The following is a 20,494-nucleotide window of genomic DNA, read 5'->3' on the forward strand; positions in this document are numbered from 1 at the left end:
TCCTGGCGCTGCTTTAGTCCTGCAAATGTTTATACACAATAAACTGGCTAGTGGCAAAGCTTTTACTTTTCGGCTTTCCTTTTTCCTGCTTATTTATTTTCCACTTTTGTATACCCTGTAGCTTAAACTTTGCCAGCGAGTATAAATAGTTCTGACATTTGTATGTGTAAGATATACAAATAAATTTATGAATTGGTGTCCTATATCATTAACATGTGTATATTTGTATATTCAAGTTAGTTTATTTCACTTTATTATTGAATTTAAATTGTTATAAAAGTTTCTCAATAATTAATAGGACATTTTTTAATATTCATGATTTCTCTTAGCTCCGAATTTATTTTTGGAAAGATAAACCAAACTTTAACGTGTTCGATTGCATTAAACTTAATTTATATTCTTTTCTTTTGAAATTTTTATAATTTAGCATTCTTTTCTTTTACCTGTAATCATAAGAAGTCACTTTCTACAGTATCCCCAAGTCGAGCAGTTGTATTATTGACAATTTTTACTTGTTTTCCATCTACTTCTCGTTTTGGGGGACACATTAATGAACAAAATATTTTCCCTATTATGCGCCAATATGGTCGCCCATATTTCGGTTTATTTAATTTTGCGCAAATAAAACGGAAGTGGCATTTTTATTTTTACCATCGTCTGGGTCCTCGCTTCTCTTTACTCTCCTCCTGGCTCTTGTTCTCGATTCTGTCTCATATTTGTGCGCTTCATAAAATTCTGATGTGAAGCCAAACAAACTTGCGACAATGATGATAATGTCGATGCTTAAATGTTGAACAAATATTTGGCGCAGTTTTCTTATTTTTTTTTTATTTTTTAAACAAGCGAAAGCAATTTGTGTAGTTTCAGACGAGAACAGCTTTAAGCAGTCGTCGACTTGCTTTAGCCCCTCCCTCTGTTCCCGCTCTTGTCCCTGTTGCTGCTAGACTCTTGTTCTCTTAGCCAGTTGTGAGTTTTCCCAGGCAGTTGCCACAGCTACAAGGAGGAGAATGAAAAGGAGGTTTAGGAAAATGGCCATCATTTGCTTTTGAAGCGCGCCCTCAACGGCAATACGACTCTTGTGTTACAGTCGGTCCGTTAATGGTCGAAATGAGTTTTTATGGCAACTACTTGGCAGAGTTTTAAGCCATGCATTGACTCACCAGTATTCCATATATAGTACATATGCATGCACTCGATGCTAATGCAAATCCATAGCATACTCGAAGCTCGACTACTGAAATAATAATTAGAAGCCACCAATGCGAATTACTGCAGTGCCAACACCACACACCTGTACAGCTGAGTGTGTGAGTGTGTGTGTGTGTGCTTGTCGTTTCCAAATTAGATGCTTGCGTGAGTGACGATTGCTGCAGTGCAACCGCTGTTGGCCACTTCAGACTTCAATCCCAATGCTGATAACTTACGCAACTAAGCTCTACCAGTTGCTGAAGCACTTCGGACCACCAATGGCCTGAGGAGACTCCAGTTTGCAGATTGGGGAACAGGGAGCATTTGCATTTAATCGGATTTGTTGTCCAGATTACAGGTACCAGGACATAGTTCTGATTTGAGCACAGAGCGCACGAAGAGCAGCACAAAAAGAACAATCACTTGTTGTGTAACTTTTTATGTGATTGTCTGTGTGTGAGTGTGTGTGTGTGTGTGTTTTGACCACAACCAATGCCATGACAAATTAACGTTGCTGCCAATTCTCGTTGCGACTTGTTGGGACTCCATATTGATCCTCTTGTTGATGCTCTTGCTGCCAGCTGTTGGAAATTTAATACTCTTGAAGAGGTAATAATAACATGATGACATCGTTGATGCCAAGAAAATGCAAGCGACTTGAGATTGGCAGCGATAAATTGGTAGTTAACTCAAGAGCCGGGAACTCAAAACTCTTAAACTTCACTCAGAAATAAGCTTGGAATAATAAGAAAATAATAATGTTTTTGTATCAAAGTTTGTTGTTATCGACATCAGTTTGCATTTTAATTCCTCGCAATTTCTGGTTTAAGTAGAGTCTTAAATATCTTCTAGAAACTACCAAGAATGCATTAAGCACTACGGGGAATTTCTCCCCTCTCCCTCTACCTGCTTGTTACCATTGTAATCTTTGCTTCAAGGTATACGTAAGCCTGCAATAATAATAATATTGAATTTATTATATAATTCTTGCACTCTTACAATTTCTATATACTAGATACTTAAGAAGTTACCTCCCTATATCCAAGAAAAGATTACCTCGAGAGCTCCCTAAGTACTTCGGGGAAGTCCAGACTATTTCTCCCACCTGCTTTTTGCTACAATTGTGCGTGTAGGTAGCAAACCGGAAACATTGTAAGCATTTCCGCTTTATATCAAATATAAAAAATGACTGCTTTTAGACATGTTTGACAAAAAGTTGTACATCAGATTTACACACACACACTCACACAGATATTATGGGATGGAGTACATATAATTGCATAAATCAAACTCAAACATGTAGCATGAAAAATCGCATTAATTTATCTGCTCACTGCGCATACATCCACTGCCTATGGCACACCATCTACACACACACACACACACTACACACACACACACTCGCTGATAGCTCCATCCATATAGAGAATCTCATCCTATCAACTTTACAAAGGCGCTGTGTAACATATCCGCTTATGTCAATTTTTTTTACTACTCGTACATACTCAGCTTGGAGAGTGGGACGCTTCGCCGTCGTCGTCGTCATCGTCGACGGCATCATCAACGAGACGAGGTCCTTCTACTGATAGTCCTGTTTTCATTCAGCCAGTTGTCACTGTCAGTTTTGGCTTCCACTGTTTGTCACATCGCTGCCTGTCGGTCTGTCTGTCGGTCTGTCTGTCTGTCTGTCGCTTGGTTGGTTGGTTTGTTTGTTTAAATGCAACATTTACTTTATGGATTGTTGCTATATTTTTTCTTCAACTTTCAACCCGAAAAACACAGCGTATAAATTTCACGTCAATTTCTATACACAAAGCGAGCGGAAAATGGAGAAGGAGCTCAGCTGTGTGAGCCCTTGACTGATGTGGCCCTTCACAACTTTGCTCCTTTTTAATAACTTGCCCACACACACACACACACACACACACGGACACTCACAGCCACACACGAACACATACTAATGCGCTAATAACCTGGTTCTTGTGTGCGCTTTAAATGTCCTCTTCATGGTACATAGTTTAAAATTCTTTATAATTGGATTGCTTCATCTAAAGCTGACCCCTGCTTCGGCCACGCCTCCAAGCCCTTGGGGCAGCACACATTTTTTATGGCCACTTCGGACCTAGAGACGTAGTCAATGTGAAACCCAAAATCCCTTCCCGCACTCACCCCTCCACTTTGCTTCATGGCACGTCAAAAAGGATTTTACAGTTGACGCGTACAGACCAAAGCTTTTCCAAGTCCTCCTCCCCCTCTCAACACCCAGCAAAGGCTGCAGGGTGGCCATTTTTTTTCGGTTGCCCGGCCCAGACGTGCTCCTCTTGGAGCATAGGCTGGGCATCCGGTATCCGGTATCCGGCATCCCACACATGTGTGGCACTTGAAGCGATGATATGTTTCATTTCACACGGCAACCGTTAACAATCCTTTCGACCGCATACAGACAGACATGCCCATACCGAAATACCGTATACGCCTCCATCCTTCTCCTCCTCCTGCCACGCAACACTGAGATTTATGTTTTCTTGTAAACAAAATAACGGACATGCTTGAGGCTACGGCTTGAGGAGTGCAAAAGGTGAACCGAGCGTGAGCTGACATCAGGATTAGGCGTGTTCCGGCCTCCGTATTCGATTTTTCCTTCAATGCGTGTTGATATGACCTCGCGATTGGGTGTGTGAGTGTGAAGCATGGGAATTAATTATTCAATGGATTAGAGAAGCTGAGAAATCGTATTCCTGAGGCAAACTGAAAACTAGCCGTTGCCTTTGAGTGACTTTAAGACTTACTGATGTTAAAGAAATGTTGTTTTTGTATTGGAAAAAAAGTTAAAATAACTCCATACGAATGTAGACAGCTAGACGAGGCAACTACAACCCCTTAAAGTATACATTATTGATCAGGATCAATAACCGAGTAGATTTCTCCTTGTTTGTTTGTCTGTGTGGATACATAAATCTCAGAAAAAAGTATATAAAGACTTCATATTTGGTACGTAGGTTTGTTTTAAATAAATAACAACAGATCTAGTTCAAATTTTTCAACGACGAGTTAAGTTTCCTGATAACTAGCTGATAGACATTCGGACTTAAAGATAAATTTTAACTGGACTATAACAAACAACATTTATATCTTTGCCCTGCTCTGCATCAACTTTAATAATTTCAGAAAATTAATAAAAGTAGTTATTCAAGAAATTCTTTCAAATATCATGGAATCAAGGGAAAAAGAAGAAGGAGTCTGGATCATATTGTCTAATATTTTTCGTATGTAGTTTTTTAATGACGCCTTAGGTCTATTATATCGATAATTAAAAGATACTTCTTTGCAATTATTTTTAATATCATTTAACATCAAACCATAACTATGTATATTATTAAAATTTTAGTTTAATCTCACTATAAATTTGCTTCAAATTATGTCTAGACAGCGACCCGAAAGTATATCCTCTGAATATAAGCAAAAATGTTTTTATTATGCCGCATACGTCGACGCATCTACTGAGAATCAGGTCTGAGCCTTGGGCTGCCTCTTATTATCCTGCCACATACAAATATTCTAATTTGCATATGCTTAGCAAAAGACTCGAAACTTGGTATATACACTTTGCTGTGGGGGCCATTGGAGATTTTTGTGGAAGAAGCATTAAAAACTCTGGCAACGCCAAGGACAGGCCAGCAAATTATATTGCTGATAGGGACAAGGGGAGACTGAGAACACTCATACGCACCGTGTGCGCCACAGGTGGAAGGCAACTTGAAAGAAAGCATAAAAAAACGTTAAAAAAACGAAATTGCACAGCATGTCAAGCGGAAACTGCGCACAGGAAGGAGAGCCTCAGTTGTAGACCCTGTTCAAGTTACAGGCCCAACCTCAACCCCAACTCCAGCCGCAACCCTCCTGTTTACCTTACCTGCCAGTGGGCCATTTAACATTCGGCATCGTTGCCGGTCTCAGTTTCAGTCAAATGTTTGGCTAATTGAGCAAATCGGTAAATGGCTCTGGCAGTGGCCCACTTCCGGCACGACCGTAATTATAAATCAATTGCTTGCGGTATTTGCTTTGAATTTAACGATATCGTATTCGAATTCGTATTCGAATCTCAATCTGAAACGGAATCGCAATCGCAATCCAACTCCATCAGCGTCAGCGTCAGCGTCAACGACAGCGACTACTTCGAGTTGCGTGACATTTGGCAAATCCTTGGGGCCGTTTTTTTTTTCTTTTCCATTTTTTGCCGCACATACTCGCTGGCAGAGCCACTGCCAGACACGCTCTGTTGCCACCTCTCCCCTCTGCACGCTCCGACAAGTTGAATCGTGCCGTTTCTACACATTCGCACGGGCTGTTTTTCCGAGTTTGTCTGCCTCTCCGTTTGCTTTCAATCTGCGCGTTGGTTGCGCTGCGCTTTTCTTTTTTCAATTTCTTGTTGAATTTATTTCATGCAGAAAAGCAAATTTCATAACTTGGTCCTCCCCCCCGACCCACTTACCCACACCCATCCACCCGGCCACGCCTTCGTTTCAATGCTTGAAACTGTTTTTTATGTGTTTATACTCGCATTTGATGCGTTGCCTTTGGCTGGTTTACTTTGCAGCAAAGTTCTTGTAAATATTTTTGTATGTATTTTTGGTGTCCCGTCCGGAGGGCCAGCGTCTTCCTTTTTGCCTCTGGCTGATCCTTATCCGATTTATGTTGTATGTACACACACGAATATTTATATTGATTTGAGGCTCCGAGTCGCCCAAAAGGCTCAAGCATTGTTGTTTGCCCGTGGCGGCTGTGGGAAATGGTCCCGTAAACGTTTAATAAAATATGATTTCAATTGATTCGCAAGTCGCATTTGAATCAAAATGTGTGATATACTCATAATTCGCTGCTGCTGCCATGTCCTTCACCCTCTCCAGCCAATCTATGTATGTTATATAAAGCAGAGTGCTCAAAGGACTATGCCTCGATCTCTGGAGGCTGCATCTCCATTCAAAGGCCTGTCCATGTCCCTTTTCCTGTCTGTTGGCCCTGTGCTGGGCCACAGTTATCCGCTTAGATCACTCAACTAAAAAACTCAATTTGCATATTAATATTATTTGGGTTTTGGCCGATGCCGTTGCTGTTGCTCCGACTGTTGGGGCCACTGTTCTCCACTTCGTTACACTTAGCCCGTTTGGTCCTTTTATCAAACAAAAACAACAACAAACTGTCTAAGCAACAGTAGTTGAATTGAATTTGCTCTGCTTCAACGCCTCTCTGCTCTTTGATATCCCATGTCCTTCCTGTCTCTCTCACTATCTCTCTCTCTCTCTCTCTCTCTGTCTCTCTGACCCACTCTCTGTCTCTGCTTTTGGCCTTCTCTGACAGTGAGCAGTCCCTGGAGCATACCTTGAAGCGTTAGTTGAGAGAACTGTGCTCAATATTAAGTGGTAAATCTCAAACCTAAATAAACCAAATGTAAGGAGGAGGTTCTTTAGATTCACCTGAAAAGAGAATCCTCAGGTCATCATCGAAATGCTTAAGGTTTTGTTACTGTCAAGAGCTGCAGCTCCTTTTGATAGAGATTAACATGCATATGATTGTGATTTATGAAAATGCCACTGCAGCCTGACAATTGGTAAGTGGAAAGTGGTAAGTGGTGTCCATTTCTCCCTCGATCTTGACTGTACAGTATGTCGACTGACAGCTGCAATCTAAGAGATGTTTCATAATCGCAAACGTTATCGATACGATTTATATATTATGTATACATATTTACAGTACAACTTCTTTGTTGCGAATTTTGTATAAGGAAATTTACCCAGTTATGAATTAATCTCAAGAATATCGTTTTTACTTTTTTGAGACTTTCTTTTGTTGTATCTTAACTCTGTTAATTTTTCTCTTTAATCAGAAAGTAAAGAAACAATGAAATTTATAAAATGTTGCAGTCAATTGAAGAGTTAAATCTAAACAAAAAATTATAATTAATAATGGAGAGTATTATCGTTTTTGTATGTTGAAATATCGGCAACTCTTATCAGAGAGCCACAGGACGACCATATCTTTATAATGAAGTGATATTCTGGTATTTTTCACGTTTAGAAAGATTCACTGTACAACCATAACTGCCAGAGATGACAGAGTGCCTGCCTGACTGTCATAGCGACGACACCCAGAGATTCTCGCATACTTACCATGACTATGAGTGTGAGTGTGAGTGTGAGTACTATGAGTGCGAGTACGAGTACTCGCTGCACAATGGAACATATAAATCGGCATACATAAAATGTCGTTACAAATATTTTATAACAGGAAATCCGTTATTTATACGCACATTGTGCTAGCTGATGGAGATGGAGTGGGAGCTGCAAATGGAGATGGAATGGAGAGCTGCAGGTTTAGTTGTAGATGAAGTGGGTGGGGATCATAGCGGGAGTCACTTGGTAAATATGAATGAATGTTGTTTGCATGTCGTCTATCGCCTGCCATTGCCTGTCTTCCCTCCATCTTATGTAGCCTCTGCTGCAAAATCCTTATGAATTGACTACAATTTTATTTATTATTACTCGTTCTATTTGCTGCTGCTCTGGCACTCTGTTCACTTCTTCTCTGCTCTGCTCTGCTCTGTGTATTGCTCTGTGTACTGCATATTCTGCCGCATTTCTATGGCACTTGCGACTTGTTTTGAGCCATACAAAATGACGTTCCCAAGGCAATTCCATTATGGCTCACAATCCGCTGGCAAATTGCAAAAGCTCAATTGATATTGGCTCTCTTTCGGTATTCTCTGCATTTGTCAAACAAAAGGCGGGGCAAATAACAACGCCCATCAACAACAACAGCAACAACAATCAGAGAGCGTAACTTTAAAAGCGATTTCAAACAAATAATTGGCCAAACAACATAATTGGGCCGACAGCAACTTGGTAACTGCAAACAGATCAATAGATCAGTCAACAGCTTATAATAAATACCTTGTGTTTAAAATGAGTTTAACAACTGACAGGAAATTCAGTTAGTCTATATCTGTGTGAACACTAAAATCAATAGTAATTAATATATTCATTGATAAATACCCTGTAAGTTATCACATAAATTTATAGCTCATTAAAACGATGAAAATAAAATAAATGAGCAAATGAATGGAACCAGAAATAGCTGAAAATAAAGTAAAATCAATCAATATATAATTTAAAAATATATATTTTGCTATAGATACCCAGCAGAATGCAAACTTCAACTGCTAATTCAATTGACAACTTTATTATATGCACACATGGCGTTTGACACAATATACCCTATAGGTGGCATAATACAGGGCATAACAAAAGCAAGGAGAAAGGATTCTTTGCTAAACCTAATTAAAAAGTTGCGTAAATTTTGTGTTAAACATTGTTGTTGCTTGTCTGCTGCGGTCTACCAGCACTCGCTCTATCTCTCCCTCTCTATCCTCTTGCGTCTCCCTCTCCGCCTCCTTCTGTGTGGCTAAGGCAAGGGCAAGGCTAATACCAGCCTATAGATGTCTGTCTCTCTGAGCTGCGGCATGCACCTGTAACCGCGTTTCAACAACTTCTTCTCCTCCTGCTCCTCCACCGACAGCATCTGTTGGATGGGCAAACCCAGTTCTGTCGGAATCCTTTCACAAAGCTTTCGAGCATCGGAGCGAAAGAGATGGATGGCCTCGATGAGGGCAGCGTGTCGTTCATGGAAATCTCTCTTGCCAAGCAGGAACTCATCAAGTGCAGCCACCAGACGCATCACAATGAAACGACTAAAGCGACGCTTCACATGGGAAATGGGTGGTTCCACAGTTGGTCTGACTTTCAAGTAACTCAACAGCGTTAGGATCAGTATGAGCATTAGCTTAAACCCCACTACAAATAGCATAACAACCATGGGCTTATCCTCCACCAGCTCCAGCTGCTCTCGCCAGCAGATCAAGTCGCAGCCGTACCAGCTGTGACCATAGTCCAGGATAGCAATGAAGATTATGCAGAGCAGGCCCGTTGCAGCCAGGACATCGTAGTGCAGACGCAGTTGCACCACGAGTTGCTGCCGGATCCCAAACATATTTCCACTTGATGTCAAAGATAGATAGCTTGACTTTTTGACTTGGAATTTTGACTGGAAAAGCGAACTGAACTCGGAATGGGAGATAGATTTAGGGATGGAAGTAATTTATATTAAAACAGAAATAAAAACAAGTGGGCGGCTACAGTCGGGCACACTCGACAGTATGATACCCTGTGCCCAGGTAGTCTGTACTAAAAGTTGATTTTCGACCGAATGTTCCTATGGCAGCTATATGATATGGGTAACCGATCTGTACCAAATTTGGTCAGAATAACTAACAGCAACTTAAATGCATACTCTATGAGTTTGGTTAAAATATCTCAAAAAAAAAAAAAATGTTCATACTAAAACTTGATTTTCGACTGCGCGTCTCTATGGCAGCTATATGATATAGTGGTACGATTGGAGCCAAATTTGGTCATGATGTATAATACCAGCCCAGATGTATATTGTGTCAGATTGGTCGGGATATCTCATATTAAAACTTCATTTTCGATCTATCGTTTCTATGGCAGCCATATGATATAGAAGCCCGATCCAAAAAAAAAAAACATACTATCTGCATACGGTATCCAGGAATCTACTTACCAAGTTTTAAGTCTCTAGCTTTTATGGTTTCTGAGATCGACGCGTTCAAGCAGACGGACAGACAGACAAACAGACAGACGGACAGACAGACGAACAGACAGACGGACAGACAGACGAACAGACAGACGACTGTTGATCCTGATCAAGAATATATATACTTTGGGGGGTCTGCCACGCCCCTTCTGCCTGTTACAAACATTCTTCCAAACACATTATACCCTTTTTTGCACATTTTTAATGGGCTTAGGGTATAATTAAGCGAAAACTAGAATTATTTTAAATATTTTAGTTGTTTCTTTTGATTTATTATCAATCTTAAACTAAAGTTATTTTGACCAAACTTATTTAGAAATGAAATGCCTTTTACTATATTATGAAGATCGAGGGAGTATCTTAAATTATTTATTTTTCATATTATCAGAGATGCGCAAGGGCTGCTCGATCTGCTGGCAGCAAGGGATTGTGGCGTCGTTCCGGAGAACGTGAAGCTGTCTGTCTTCGCCAATTCGCAACAGGACGATAGCGATGAGGAGGTGTAGAGTGGAGAGGCTTCTGTTGGTAGTAATGCTTATGAATCGTCACTGGACGCAGATTCAGCTTCAGTTGCTCGGCCCGCTTGTTAGCCAAATAACGCTTCCTATCGATGGCACCCACTGTATCTTTGACACCGAAGACCAGATGCAGAAAAGGTTTCACCAAAACACTCAATGCGACAAATCCCAGAAAACCGAAGACGGCTGGCGAGATCAACGTGAAGAGGAAGACGCCCAATGTGAAGGGATTGAGGATGGTGAAGAAGGCAACGAATTTCACAAATGGATATAAGACGTGACCCACATGATTGAACCACTCCTTCTTCTTCTTCTTGAAGAGGTTGTTGTGCCGCAAAAGATACTTGATCTTGCTGAATGGAGCTGCAGGAGTTGTCGGACGTTTGGTGGTTACGATCTGTATCACTTGGGGTTGTTGCGGATGCGGATATGGATAGTTGTGGGAGTGATAAGGCTGCTTGGTGGGATTGGCGTAGATTAGATGCGCCTGCTGACCAATTATTCCCATTTCTTGAGTTGGCTTCTTTCGTCTTTTCTTTCTCTTCTTCTTCTTGTCTTTGTCACCTTTCTTCTTCTTGCGCTTCTTACGCTTCTTTTTTCGCTTCTTGCGAGTTCTTTTCCTCTTCCGTTTTCCCCTCTTACGTTTGCGCTTACGTCGACGCCGAATCCTCTTGCGTTTGCGCTTCTGACTGTCCTTGGCTCGTGTCGACTCCGCCGGCACCGCCTTGTGCTCCTCCAGCGGCTCTGCCACTGGCTGTAGTACCTCAAACGCCTCTTCCTCCTCCTCCTCCTCCTCCTCCTGCCCCTCTTCGTGCTTCTCCAGCTCTTGATTCAGCTGGGCAGCCAAATCAAAGGGTTTCACTGTGCTTGTTTGCTTCAGCAACTTCTCCTGCTCCACGTGAAGTGCCTCAAATAAATTGAAGCTGACATTTGATGTCTTCTTTCGCAATTCCTCCGCCTGTTGCAGGGCCAAGTGTTCGAGCACGCTGAAGGGCTTCACTGTAGTCGTGTGTTTTTGTAGCTCCTCCAATTCCTGTTGCAGTTGCTGGACCACACGGAAGGGCTTCACTGTGGTCGTCTGTCTCTCCCACTTGTCCTGCTCCATTTGAAGTGCTTCCAATATGTTGAAACTCACATTTGTCCGCTTCTGACGCAACTGTTCAGCCTGTTCCGTGACCAATTGTTGTAGTATATTGAAAGGCTTCACTGTGCTCGTATGTTTACGCTTCTTTGCCAAATCCTGATGCAGTTGCTCGACCACGCGAAGGGGCTTCGGCGATGTAACCAACACTACTTCTTCATCTCCTGCCGACTGTGTCTGCCACATCATCTGAGCTTGCGGATTCCGAAGGCCACGCCCACTTTCGGTCCCACTTTCATGGTCAGGTCCACGTTCCGCGTCAGCTGCGGTCTGCATGAGTTGCGCATGGAAAGTTTCAACAATTTTTGCAAAATTAAAAACATTTAGGGGAGCTGCAGGGACAATGCTCCCACGTCCTTCGTCCTTCTCTAGCTGCTTGCCGCTAAACTCAAACTTTGCTAATCCATCACGCCTCTGCTGCAGCTGCAGCTCCAACTCCTGCTCCGGATTCAGCTCGATCTCCAGCTGGGTGCGTGCCTGGCCGCAGTTTTGTAAAATCAACAAAAATATAACAAAGTTCCTAACACTTTCGGCATTTCGTCTTTGCCCCATTTCACTTCATTTTGGACGACTGGACAAGGACTCCACTCGTCTGTCGTCAGTCGTCAGTCGTCAGTCGCGCTTGTTTAGGGTTAGGGTCAGGGTAATTCTTCGACTCAGTTTTATGTTTGATTTAATTTCAACTTTTGTGCTCGACTTGCGAACTTCAACTGACGTTTCCTTCTGGCCATTGCCACTTCATCAGCTCGGTCGACAGTCGTCTGTCGACTGCGTGAGTCGTCAGTCGTCAGTCGTCAGTCGACAGTCAGTTAGTTGCCTAAAGAACTTGGCAACTTGTTGAGCTTGTTGGTCTGCTGGTCTCGCCCCTCTTGAACCCATTTGAGTTAAATTCGTACTTGTACTTGATTTCTGGGTTGTTCTTTTCCCTTTTTCGTGGGTCTTATTTGCTTGTAGTTTTCTTTTAAAAGTAAAATTTATTAGTGCTTAGTACATCATCAACGTTTACTGTTATGACAAATTCTCCAACTTACATTTAACAACTTGTAAAGCACTTAATTACGTTTTGAGCACAACAGCCAAAAACTGCTGCCTAACTTGCACGGCAACAAACTTGGCCCTAACCAGAAGTAACAACAACAACAACAAGAACAACAACCTTATTTCGGGCGGGGAGCAATGCGAAAGCGAAAACGAAAATGAGACTGAGAACACGACTATCACAACGTGAATTATGTGAACTGGCTCTGAAATGCAAAAGACTTTGGAAAGTGCTTAGTGGCCAATTGAAGTTACAGCCATGGTTATGGTTCTGAGGTCAGCATATTTTGTATATGCCTAAAACTACAAGTAAATGTTCAAAAATGCCAAGATATTAAGAGCCGACATGTAGAGATTGCTAACAAATTGAAAGGGGTTTGAAAACACTTGGATATTTTCAAAATATTTAAAATAACTCAAATAAATAAAATTTAGAAGCAGAACTAATTAAGAGTTTTAATAATTCATCAAAATCGGTTAAGTTATGAACAAACAATGAAAATATGTATGAAAAAAAATAACAAATTTTGGAAAAAAATTGTAACATTCTAAATGAGCAAAATTTTGTTGCAGAATTAAGTAAGAGGGCAAACAATGAACAGAATAACAATGTTAATTAGAATCGGTTAAGTTTTGATAAACTTAATATATTGTTGATTTACTGTCAATTAAAATCCATATCTTTTTTCTTTTGATGTATGTAGACTTAGTGAGTGTTCATAGCGAAGTCGATTTAATTATATTGTCTTTATATCATTTATAATGACTACAAGAGCTACAGCATCCAAATTTGGAACGCTAGTTCTTGTAAATAAAGCTAATAAGAATTGCTAAATAAATTCTAGACTCGATGGATAAATGTCATAAGAGTGGAATTTTTAGTTATATTTGTTTATTATCTTAGCCGTTTATCTTTATTATCTTTGGTTATTTGTGGGTGAAATGTGCATATAATGTTAACCCCTGTGATCTGCAATCAATGGCATTTTTAATAGCCATTATCGATGAACGCTTATGGCAAAATTTTATTAGACACTTTGCTGAATTACAAAATATACAGACAGAAAGAATATATGTGTCTAAATGTATGTAACGCGTTTTACGAGATATTACTTTATAGGTGGGCGGCAGAGAGCGAACACATTAATAGCTGTAAAAATTCTGACAAGTGGCAACTGCTGAATGTGGAAGTAAAAATAAGAGTCAGGACAGGTGTTGATAACAATGGCGCCCCATCAAAGTGATTGACTGCGACACGCGCCCCAATTGAGTGAGTGTGTGAATGAGTGTGTGAGTGAGTGAGTGTGTGTGTGAGTGGCCCGTGGAGAGGCTGTGTTCCAGAGTTGGCCTCCAAATTCCCTTTGCTCCTGTTTCGGCCCCCCCTTTCCCTGCCCCGGTCTCCGTCTCTGTTTCTAGCTGTGGCACTCGCTTTGGCCCTCTATATTGCCAATTAGGCGGGGCATGCAATTTGAACAATTTGAGCAATTTTCAGCACGTTGGGGAGCCCGTAGCTTGGGCATCCAATAAAAGCAGCAGTCGATCGGGTACTGATTGACATATTGTGCCAGTTAGTTATTGGCGCCAGACGCATCAAATGACGATTGTTGCCATGGCAGGCATCCTTCCTACTATACTCTACTCCACTCTACTCTACTCTACTCCTCCATCCGCCTCCATGCATACCGTGACGCTAATTTGATTGCGCTTGCCACACAGAGACGAGTGTAATGGGAACAAAGCGTTGACAATTTCAATATCAAATTGTAATATAAAACTACAGCAAGCAAGCGGAAAAACTTCCAACGTATTTCTCTCATTCCACAAGTACAAGCAAACACACACTCATACACATCTACGAATATTGAATTGAATTTTTCTTAACTTATTACAAGATGTATGGCATTGTTAAGGGTCTACTCCAGCTGCCTTGCCGTGTCCTGCAGACGCCGCCAACTCGCTTCAAGCTCGATGCGAAAAACATGTACGACAAGCTGAAGTTCGAGTTCACCGAGGAGAACTTGTGTCGGGCCCAGACAATACTCGGCAATGTGGGGGAGAAGGAGCAGCGAGGAGCTCTGCTGCCACTGCTGGACTTGGCCCAACGCCAACATGGATGGCTGCCGATCACGGCCATCACGGCTGTGGCAAACATGTTAAAGATCGAGCCCTTTGAGGCATGGGATGTGGCCAATTACTATACCATGTTCAATCTGCGACCCACTGGCAAGTTTCATTTAACCGTGTGCAACTCGACACCTTGCTTTCTACGTGGCAGCGATGTCGTCCTGAATGCCTGTAAACAGATATTGCAGCTGAAGGAGGGCGAGACTTCCAAGGACATGCAGTTCACCTTGACCACAGGTTGTTGCAAAGGCGCCTGTGTCAATGCGCCTGTTTTGGTTGTGAACGATGACATCTACGAGGATCTCACTGTGCCCGACTTGGAGCAGATTCTCAGCGACTTGAAGGCGGATGTTGTGCCACCAGCTGGTCCACGTAGCGGTCGTTTCTCCTCTGAGCCGCAAACGGGACCCACCACTCTGCTAAGTGAGCCACCTCCAGCTGGATATGGCATGCAAGATATCTGCAAGAACAAGAACAAGCCATGTTGAAGTCGTCCAGTATTCTGTATTCTGCATCACGATGGGTGCATTTTGATTTTAGGTCAATAAACGTAGAGTCCTTGTGGCAGCAATGAGCATTAAAGTGCGAGTGTACATATTATAATGCTCCTGTTGCCAGCAGCTGTTGTGTTAAGCTAAGCTTGCTATCGTCCTGCTCCTGCTGCTGTTGCTGCTCCTCATTTTGCTCATTGCATTGTTGTGTCGAGTTTATCCCTTGCAAAGGACATGCTTTGCAATTTCGAAGCGCCGGCTAAATAAACAACAAACACAAATGGCAGCCATGGCGAATCAAGCGCGAAACAACGCCCGAGTCCAAGTCCAGATCCTGTCCTGGCCCTGGCCTGGCCTAGTGTCTCCTGCCTGCCGACTGCCGACTGCTGTCTGCCCTATGCCATGTCCTGTCAGCCATTGCAGCAAGTAATCAGCTTTTGTCTTGTCTCCCTCGCTTCGCATTGCACGCTGTGGTTTGACCTCGGGGCCGACCCCTTCGGCATTCTAATGAAATGTTGCCAGCCAACAACATGCAACAACAGCAACTGCCACAACAACAAATGGCAACAACTGCGATAGCAACAGCGTCGATATTGTTTTGGCCAAAATAGTTTTAATTGTTGCACGCCCCCAGAAGCGCATAACAAGTTTCTGTTGTTCCTCGTACCACAACCCTAACAATAGGTCAGCATTGTTTTATTGCACCATATCGTTTATTTCCAAATAACTGAAATCAAATCTCAATAGATAAAAAAAACAGGATATCGAAACACGCTTTACGATTTTATTTTTAGTATTTTTTTTCTATAAAGTTCATTAAGATAAACGAATCAGATTTTAGCAGATTTTATAAAATTTCTGACGAACATCATTTTTATGTTCTCGGTATAACATTTATTATTATCTCTTTTGAAAATGAATTCAGAAAAAGAATATTGTGCATTTTATTATAAAAATCAGATTTTCAATGATTTTTTCTATTTTTAATGCTCTCTTTAAGCTGAAATAAAAACATTTTCCAAAGTAATCTGAGTGGGTACAATATTTCCACAAAATGAGTAAAATTCTTTTATATTTGCGGGAAAAAGATGTTTAGCAAAAATATCAAAAATTATTGGATAAATATTCTTTTTATTTTTTCTGGTTAATTTATTGAAGATGTACGTTACTTTCAAGCGATTTTTTTAAAGTCTGACTGCCTAGCTAAAGTGAAACATTAAAATATATATTTGAATTGAATATTTTTATTAAACTACTTACCTTAATGCATAGATTGTTGATTTTATTTAAAGTATTTTTAGTTAATTTGTAATAAAAATTTGTATTTAACTACATATTAAGTCTCTAGCCCATTCTAGGATATCTCAAAGTCGCTCAATTAATTATTATAAACTTTAGGAATTGTTTCCGTTGCATTTTGTGGTTTGCTGTTAGACAAACAACTCGACTCGAACAATGCAGATTTGCAGTTTTAATAAATCTGTTTGTCACTTTTGTTTGCCACTTCAATGGCCATCAGCAACAGCAGCAACAGTTTTGGCAGCATGACACGCCTCTCGCCTCCCGCCCACTGTCAACTGTTCACGTCCAATGTCCCACCGTTCACCGTTCACCCTACACCTCCCTCCTCTATTTTAAGTGTCCTATTGTCGCGGTCCCAGCGCATGGCGATGAATTTTTAAATGAAAATTGTTGCTATTGAAAGTTTTTAATTTGTGTGTGCGTGTGTGTGTGTGTGCGTGAGTTTTATTTATATTTCATGTTGTTGTTGCTGTTGCTTTAAGCTTCCCCTACGGTCTCGCCCCGTGCCCATTTTGTGTGATTTTCGCTGGCTGAAACGGCACCTTTGGGAAATTAATATCCTTTTTGGACGCTGACACGCGGCACGAGGCACACACACACACACACACACAGAGGCATACACCACAGCCCAGTTGCTGACCCAAAGCTAAAGCCAAACTGTGGGCAGTGTCCTGGCCAGCGTCCAGAGTCCAAAGTCCAGGCTTGTCCAGTCCCAGCTCGTCGTTGCCACCAGTTGAAGTCACGCGGCAGCAACGCGTGAGCTGAGCTTCAACTTATTGCGGCCACGTTGCACGTACGCCCACATGCCCCCTCCCCGCCTCTGGCCACGCCTCCAAGGCTGGCCTTTGTTTTTAGTTTGCCATTGCTGTTGCTGTTGCTGTTGCCTGTCGTTGACAACTTTTGTTGCGCCCGCTCAGTCCGCTTTGCTGCTCCCGACTCGTCCCCTCCCGTCCCCCCTGCCCCGCAGCGCCCGCTTACCGCATCCATAATTGCTGCTGGCGGCAGTATCCTTGTTATCCTTGGCCAGATTGCATGCTGTTTTTTTGCGTAACTGTGTGTCGTGTCCTTTATTACTTTTGCGCAATTACTCATTACGTTATTGCATTTCATACTTGTGATATACACGCATAGTTGACTAAGCAAACAGGAGCGAGAAACGAGAAGAAGGACGAGAATGAGGACGTGAGCGAGGGCGAGGTCGGAACGTTGCCAGGCTCTGCTCTGCTGTGTTGTGCTCGGAAATAATTAGAAATATTTTTGCGCAATTCCATTGGAGAGTTGTCCAATTTGGTTCAGCATTTAAAGGAACAGGATGAGGAACAGCAGCAGTGGGGAAGCTGCTTTGAGTTCTCCCTTCCTTGTGGAAAACTCTTTCTGGGTTTCGGCTGCTTTTACCCGGGCAATTGGCGCCTTTTGTACACGAACTGCACTTGTGCATCCTTCTACTTGCCCGCGGCCTTGTCGCCAGCAAAGTTTTCATTTGCATGTTTCTAGTTAATTGAATTATGCACAACTTTCCGCTTCTCCGCTATACACTCTTCACTCTTCACTTTCCACTTTCCACTTGGCGCTTTGGGCGCTCCAACATTTATATAAGCGCTTTGAGGCTGCAGTCGCGCCAACTGTGCGCTAATATTAAGCATACGGCCCGCCAGCCGCCCCATAGAGCTCATTAGTTGCCATCCACGCTCCAAGTCTATTCCTGTTCATGTCGCAATAAGCGTTGCATCGCCGACTCTTTGACTTTTACGCCATTTGGGACCTGCTGTCGGATCCAGCTTTAGCTTTAGCTTCAGCTCTAGCTTCTCTGATTTCCTTTTATGTACATGCCATAAAAGTCCGAGTTCGAGGCGCTTCAAGTTTATTACATTCCTAAGCTGTGCACCAGCTCCCAGATTCGTGTCATCGGCTGGCAATAAAAGTGCCGCTGTTAGTTGTTGTTGTTGCTGTTGCTGCTGTGGCTTCTTCCTATTCTTAAAAACAACGTGCTATGACTCCACACATGGCCTGGAGAAATGGGAGGCTACTTCTAGGGGATAGGGGATAGTGGGCAGGGCGCTGCGATGGCTCGTGCGTAGTCAGCCGAATTTAAATTTGACTTTTATTAAGCGCAAAATCAAAGTGGAAAATTTATCTGACTCTCGACGCTGCCTCTTTTTGGCATTGAGCATGCCGAGAATATTTCACGACTGTGCCATCGTCCTCTTATAGTATACGGGGAATATAAAAGCAATTTTATTGCTCAAGTTGTGCTGCTCGATAGGATAAGCCCCTCATTTATGCTCGTTGCCCGGCAACATGTTGCCGTTCATTGCCATTCCCTCTTCCCTATCTTTGCTGCCATAATTCCAATCCGAATCCCAAGTCCAATCTTTGCGGGCGGCTGCCACTTGCCACCGGCATTGTGGGGCAAGGTGGGAGCGGGGGCGAGTACGAGCTAACTATTAAAGTGCTGTTAACTTTATTATTTCGAGCACTTGTTGTATAATGTGGCAGCGCTGTCATGGCAACTTAGTGCCATAGTTTGTGAGAAAAACACACACACACAGAAACAAGGGAAAACCGATGGCAGGAGAATTGAGGGGTTGGAGAGGGGCAAATCAAGAAGTAGCAAAGTCATAATTTGACAAAAGTGGCTGGTGGAAGGCGAAATAAATATGCTCGGCAAATATTTGCTGCAAAATAGCTTTTCTATGCAAAAAGTTGCTGTTGCTTTTTCATTTGCTTTTTTTTCTACTTATTGTTGCTGTCGTTGTTGCTGTTGCTATTGTTGTTCTTTTTCAAGTCTTGTTGCTATGTTGAGAGGAGAATTCTTGTCTTATATAATCAAAAAAATAATACATGCAACTTTTTCCATTCGCCTGGCTTCCACCCACATCACAGCGACGAATTGTTGCGAAACTACATGAGAAAAATCGTAAACATAATTTTTTCACTCCTCAAAAAGAGCTCAAACTTTGAACCTCAAGAGCTGTTCTTCTGTTTTAGTATCCAGGCGACGGGATAATGCTACCTCTACCAAGAAAACCCTGCGTTGCTTTTTCTCAGAAGAAAAACATTTGACTTATCACCTTTTAATTAGCAGCAGCTCTTTTTCCCTTCTTTTTCACATTCTTATCTTGATATCTTCTTTAAATAGGGATATAAAGAAAATATATTAGGAATGCTTCATATGAAATAAATAAGTACGCTTATTAGACTTCTTTGTTCATAATTATCAACTTGATGCACTGAAAAAAAGGGTTTCCAAGAAAGTCACTTTAATTTTCATAAAATTGTGTGTTATTTATTTAAAATTATTTAGTACATTTATTGTTACAAACTAATATGAATTCGGTTTGTCTGCATACTGAAGCCATAATGAGTTCAGAAAAATTTTACTTAAATAATAATAACAATCTCAAAGTATGTTAAATAAATATAAAAAGACGAACTAAAGTATGAATAAATTTTTAATAGTCTGTAATACTCGCTTATAGTTTAAATATCATACTAATATCTTTATATTTTTTTTATTCAAATTTGTTTGTTTCCATCTATTGTTATTTAATGTACTTTTAATCATTATTAAATTTATCAAATTCAATTTGAACTGAGAGTTTTTTTTTTGTCATTATCCATTAAATACAACTTCAAAAATTTTATTTATGTATATTTGTTAATATTATTAGATCAATTTAATTCAACATAATACCATAAACTACAGGCTTAACAATAATTTGATGTTACAAGGAATCTGTCCTTTATAAAATAAATCTTTTTATTCCTACTTATTTAGTTTATTTTATGTTGAGTTTGGAATAATCCCATAAGACATACAGTTAAATGCCTTTATATGCAATAGTTTTTAATGAACCTAAGTGTGGGGGAGGAGCAAAAGCACTGCGTTCTTGGAAAAGTATTTATCTTATAAATCTGTACAGTTTTCTTTTCTTTTTTTTTATTGTGCATTGAAATGCCTTTGCTAAATTCATAAAAGCATTCCAAGTATTTTATAAGTATTCAATTTGCAGTCTTTTTTTTCC

At 41.3% G+C, this 20,494-nt stretch overlaps 3 protein-coding genes across 3 annotated transcripts; 1 reads left to right on the plus strand and 2 right to left on the minus strand.

Annotated features, from left to right (window-relative positions):
- Positions 1 to 8,407: 8,407 nt before the first annotated feature.
- LOC117787476 lies at positions 8,408 to 9,257 on the minus strand. The gene has a single exon (XM_034626018.1). It carries the CDS (start codon positions 9,229 to 9,231, stop codon positions 8,647 to 8,649), a length of 585 nt encoding a protein of 194 aa, XP_034481909.1. The 5' UTR covers positions 9,232 to 9,257; the 3' UTR covers positions 8,408 to 8,646.
- A 982-nt stretch (positions 9,258 to 10,239) lies between these two features.
- Positions 10,240 to 12,066, minus strand: LOC117788476. The gene is made up of 3 exons (XM_034627258.1): positions 11,962 to 12,066; positions 11,302 to 11,784; positions 10,240 to 11,154 (listed from the first exon to the last, which is right to left on the minus strand). The coding sequence occupies exons 1-3, from the start codon at positions 12,064 to 12,066 to the stop codon at positions 10,240 to 10,242; spliced, it is 1,503 nt and encodes a 500-aa protein (XP_034483149.1).
- Positions 12,067 to 14,400: 2,334 nt separating this feature from the next.
- On the plus strand, positions 14,401 to 15,258 carry LOC117787603 (NADH-quinone oxidoreductase subunit E). The gene has a single exon (XM_034626170.1). It carries the CDS (start codon positions 14,445 to 14,447, stop codon positions 15,162 to 15,164), a length of 720 nt encoding a protein of 239 aa, XP_034482061.1. The 5' UTR covers positions 14,401 to 14,444; the 3' UTR covers positions 15,165 to 15,258.
- The last annotated feature ends 5,236 nt before the right edge of the window (positions 15,259 to 20,494 follow it).

This window comes from Drosophila innubila, assembly GCF_004354385.1.
Source record: "Drosophila innubila isolate TH190305 chromosome 3L unlocalized genomic scaffold, UK_Dinn_1.0 0_D_3L, whole genome shotgun sequence".
In the NCBI taxonomy this organism is placed as follows: domain Eukaryota; kingdom Metazoa; phylum Arthropoda; class Insecta; order Diptera; family Drosophilidae; genus Drosophila; species Drosophila innubila.